The following is a 5,373-nucleotide window of genomic DNA, read 5'->3' on the forward strand; positions in this document are numbered from 1 at the left end:
AACAAATGATTCTTATTATAACTCAAGAAAATAACTCAAAACTTAGGTTACAAAAAATGCATAGGAGCTCACTTAATTAATCTACACAAAGATGATACATAGCCCTTATTTATAGATCCTAATCCTTGCTCACCAAGGAAACTTGACCCTTACTATAATTCCTAATATCCTACTCGAACTAGGATTCCTAATTTCCCCTTATACACCAACTTGTACATAAGGGTAAATTCAAAAATTACATAATATTTACCCCTAATTTCTGAATAGGAATTGAGAGGTATTCTAATCCTAACAACTTGCGCATTTCAGTAAACTTAATCTTGGCAAGTGCTTTTATTATAATGTCAGCTCGTTTCTCCTTCCCGTTGATATGCTCCACCATGATTTCCTTTTCGTCTACCCTCTCACGTATGTAGTGGAAATCTGACTTGATGTGCTTGTGTCGACCATGACAAACTGAACTCTTGGCTAACGCTATTGCAGAAGTGTTGTCGATTCATAATACCACATCTTGTATCTTCTCCCCATTTATTTCCATAACAAGGTCACGAAGCCATACAACTTGACAGCTTGTTTCACTTACAGCCATGTACTCAGCTTCACATAAAGATAGTGTAATGGTTTCTTGTTTTTATGAACACCAAGTAATTGGTGATTCACCCAGATAAAAAAATATAACTAGTTGTGCTCCTTCTATCATTCTCATCAATCTTGTGTCTGCTATCACAATAACCAATAATGTTGAAGGACCCTCCTCGAGTGTAACCTATCTCATATCCAAGAGTCCTTTTTACATACCTTAGGATTTGTTTGATGGCTACCATGTGAGACTTCTTTGGTTCTTGCATATACTAACTTGTAATGCCAAATTCATATAAGAGGTCTAGCCTGGTTTGAAGCAAATATCTTAGTCTTGCTACTAAGCTTCGATATTTAGTGGCATCAACTCCTTCTTCACCTTCTCCTTTAGAAAACTTCACATTTGAGTCCATTGGGATTAGAGTAGGGTTACAATCAAACATTCCTGCATCTTTAAGTACTTTTTCGTATATCCCTATTCTATGATTGTAATATCCTTCTATCATTTCCATTGCTTGCTTGAATTTTAATATTGTTCGAGTGTTTGATTCTATGATAATAAGATTATCAACGTACACACCAACAATGATTAAGTTTACCTCTGTTTGTCTCGTGTATATTGTATGTTCTTGTATACACCTTTAAAACCTCATGTCTTTCAAGATTTTATCAAGTTTCATATTCCATGTTCGAGGTGCTTGCTTTAAGCCGTATAACACTTTCTCGAGCTTATACACCAAGTTTTCTTACCCTAGTTTTACAAACCCTTCTGGATGATAACCAAACATTTCTTCTTGTAGCTCACCATGTAAAAAACGCATATTTGACATCAAGATGATGCAACTCCTATCCTTTGAGTGCTGGGAGAGATATAAGTACTTGAACAATCTCTATGCGAGCTATTTGAGCAAATACCTCTTCAAAGTCAACCCCTTATTTTTGTAGGTAACCTTTTGCTATAATCCTTTATTTGTACTTGATGATGGACCCATTTGCATCTCCTTTAATATTAAACACACATTTTAAACCGATGACGGTTGTATTGCTTGGTCTTGGGACTAGTTTCCAAGTTCCATTCTTTTCAATTGAATCCATTTCTTCCTTCATTGCATTTACCCATATTGGATTGTCTTTGCCTTCATGATAAGTTGATGGACCATCTTCATTTGAAGACAATAAGTGTTTGAGATTTTCAATAAGAAAATCCATCTCAAAGTCTTTAAATTTCTTTGGTAAGTGAGTAACTCGACTTGATCTTGGGCGGGTACCCGTTGCTTGTGTTGGCTCATTGTAACGTCCCGAAAATCCAAGGTAATTTTTTTTTTTGTATTTTCAAAACAATAAATCATACAAACGAGTTGTTCCAGGATCGTATTTGGGGTATGATCGCAGGTAGGATCGTAGGATCGAGATCCGATCCAATCCTACCTTCCCTTGATTTTTTTTAGCATTTTATGACTTTTACCCTTTACGAACATACCATTTATCATTTTGTGTTGTAACCTATGACTAATATTTTGAAGTTCTTAAAACTTTTGAATGATAAATTGAATGTTTGATATATTTTTCATGATTAAAATTATAAATTAAAATTATGTTTCATTTTGTAGGATCTTAGGATCCTGATCTCGATCTTACAAACCTATAAACGATATTACGTATGATCCTGATCTTGATAACCTTAGATACAACAAAACCACGAATAATTATATAATTTTCCTACAATTTATGAAAACCCACATAGGATTATATATGATACACGATACCATTGGCGATTCCAACATTTCTTTTGTTGGGGGACATTATTGAATTTATTCAAATTAAAACATAGAAGGTCTTGCAAATAAACTTTAAAATAATTAAAGTGTCATATATAAAAAAATTTAGTTATTGGAGGAATGTGTTCTCACTCTCAACACTAGATCCCCATACAGGATAAATAAAATATATATAATCTCAATCTTGATTGTTTTGTCGTGATCAGGTTGTTTTGGAATCATTGAAAACAATGTAAATTCTCCAAAAATGAATAAAATATGGAATCGGAATGAACTTAATTTCAATTAGGAATTCCTTGTGCGCCTTACGAATTATTATACCAAAATAAATGGCAGCATATGCACTAATATTATTAGGTGTTATTATTTTATTAATACTTATATGTTTTACACCATCCTGCATCGGTCTACGTACACACTTTTTTTTTTCGTTAAGCTTGTTTTTTCTTGCCCTGGGATATATAGTATCTTGGTGGTGGGTGAGAATGTGAGATGTAAAATTCTACATATATGGTTCAGCTCAAATATTAACATTCACACATCAAAAATATTGTTAGTGTTCCATCATATACTTTTCATGTAAACCCTGGGAGGTTGAGACAGGTTTCATATATAGATCGTTTGGATGGTACGCTTTACCATTTTTCTTAATTTGTTGTCAAGAAGATGAATTAATATAGCATTAACATCTATGGTGATGGACGAACATACAAACTTATATCTTGAGTAAGTAAAGGAAACACTGAACTTGAACTACAAGCATAGCTTGTGTATTGGATCGAAGTCTAATTAGTGGAATAAAATCCACACGGGCTCATACATATAACATATGACATCCCTTATTTTGCACTCCAGAAAAGCACATACAACTTAATTAACAAGGGCACATTACTTGGAAAGCTTATGAAACACAAACTCAAAAGGAGTATCACCAGTGGCAGCAAGACGCCTGACCCCCTTGTCTAAGTAAATGCTTACGTTAAAGCATGTTTGAGGACCTGCACCACAAAACGAGGGACAGTGTTGAAGCATGTAGCTGTGCACCTTCGGACTTGTTGGCTTAGGATACTCCTGAATACGAAAGCATGTAACTGCCTCCTCGAAACCACCACCAGTTGTAATCAGATTAGAAGGTGGCTTTGCTTCAGCATCTGGGATCGTCCAAAATGTCGACCCCTCACAAGCACCCTTGGGATACCCCGAATCAATGGCAAGATTGCGTGAGGTGAGGAGATACTTTTGCTTACCAATAAGAGTGAACATGAACTGGCCACCGAGGTTAACGTCAGCTGGGTCCTGCACCACATTGAATGGGCAAATTTTCTTATTGTTCATTGTGTCAGTTAACTTAATTCTTCCACCCATAGTCGATATGACTGGACCAATGTGGTAGGGAACGTCATTCAGGACCTTTTTCCCGGTAGCATCTTTCACTACATTTTCACTGGCCGAAGCAGCGTTAGTGGTTGTAGAACAGATTGACTGTGTGGTGATGATCACAAATAGAAGGAAGATTGCATCAAAGAGTGATGACTTCATGTTATCTAATCTTTTGGCCGATATCAGGTGTAACAAGAGGTTGCTAGTTATATATAGAATATATGGACTGCTGATGCATCTAGAAAAGAAAAAAAATAAATAAAATATTTAATTTGCTACACGTTTTTTTTTCTGCATACAGTAGTCGTTATCAACAAGATTTTTTATTTTTACTTTTTAATTGCTATCGATTTTGTAGCGACGACGCATCACTCAGTAGTGACAGCTGGGAGGCCCCAGGTAAACCACCAGAAATTTAGTTTAAAGATAAAGAAATGAATATATAGTTGTTCTATAGATTAATTAATACGTGCACAATTTATATAGAAGTCTAAAGTTCTTAATATGCTAATTGCTATATATGGTATAAATTATATAGATTTATCGGTTTACCTTGGTGGCAGTTTAATATATTTATGGATAATATATGAGACGATGGGACTTGAGGTGCTCATGCTTTAAACTTGATGACAAAATCTATAGCGAGTAACCTATCTAAAAATCCTAATTACGATATAGAATATACCCTGACCTATCTAAAAATCCTAATATGTTTACATATTTGGTCTCACGCTGCACTGATTTTGAAGTGAGCAAGAAAGAGAAAAAAAAAATACAAAGGAATCTTCATGCTATTGGAATTAGTCGACATACGACATATCCATTATTGCATGCTTTTCACAGTGTTTTCGTTGTCCTGTTTTAGACCATAAATAGAATGAGACAATAAGGATATAAAGTAATTTCAGAAAAATCATAATATTTTATTTTAATTTATGATAAAGCTCCAAACTAAAATTTGCTTATAAAAAGTCTCAATTACCGGTAAAAAGACCATTTGATCTTTTTTTCTCAGTTTATTGGTTTCATTATTTACATTGGTTTCATTATTTACCCGATTCAATTAAAGTCTTATTATTTCATTATAATTTACAAATAAGTATCAAACTAAAATTAGTTGATGATTTAGCCATTTTCTCCCTGTAACATACATATTACCGGTGTCATTGCTGACCTGGACGCATAGTCATTAAATAAGCTTATGATATGAATATGTTGGGTTATATAATGTCATGTTTACCATAAAAAAAATTATATCCTGATCTACTGTATAATTTTTGAATTATAAAATGCATCCACCGAAAACTATAATAATTACATAAATTAGCAACAAGTTTGTCATTTTTAAGTTTATAAGAAATTTCAAATTGTCTGTTTAATCTTATGTAACCCAGTATATCTATCTCATCATCTTATTTCTTGCCATTTATTCCAAAAACACATATTTTACCGGTTTTATTGCCGACTTGGATACAAAAACAAAAATTAGTTGATGAGATAGATATCAAATTTACGGTAAAAGTAGCATTATATAATTCATTATATCTATCTTATCAACTAACTTAATGAATAGACGACAAGATTAGCAATGAACCAGTAAAATGTACGTTAAATGGAGAAAATTGTCAAATCATTA

The 5,373-nt window shown here is 33.5% G+C and overlaps 1 protein-coding gene across 1 annotated transcript; it reads right to left on the reverse strand.

Moving 5' to 3' along the window:
* Nucleotides 1-3,245: 3,245 nt before the first annotated feature.
* Nucleotides 3,246-3,896, reverse strand: LOC145090009 (latex serine proteinase inhibitor-like). Its single transcript, XM_079028369.1, has one exon. The coding sequence runs from the start codon at nucleotides 3,894-3,896 to the stop codon at nucleotides 3,246-3,248; it is 651 nt and encodes a 216-aa protein (XP_078884495.1).
* Nucleotides 3,897-5,373: the final 1,477 nt, after the last annotated feature.

The sequence above is a fragment of the Lactuca serriola genome, chromosome 2, assembly GCF_051521515.1.
Source record: "Lactuca serriola cultivar US96UC23 chromosome 2, Lser_US96UC23_V15, whole genome shotgun sequence".
In the NCBI taxonomy this organism is placed as follows: Eukaryota; Viridiplantae; Streptophyta; class Magnoliopsida; order Asterales; family Asteraceae; genus Lactuca; species Lactuca serriola.

Excerpts from the sequence above, each read along its gene's own strand:
- LOC145090009 (XM_079028369.1), bottom strand. The coding sequence starts at position 3,896 with ATGAAGTCATCACTCTTTGATGCAATCTTCCTTCTATTTGTGATCATC.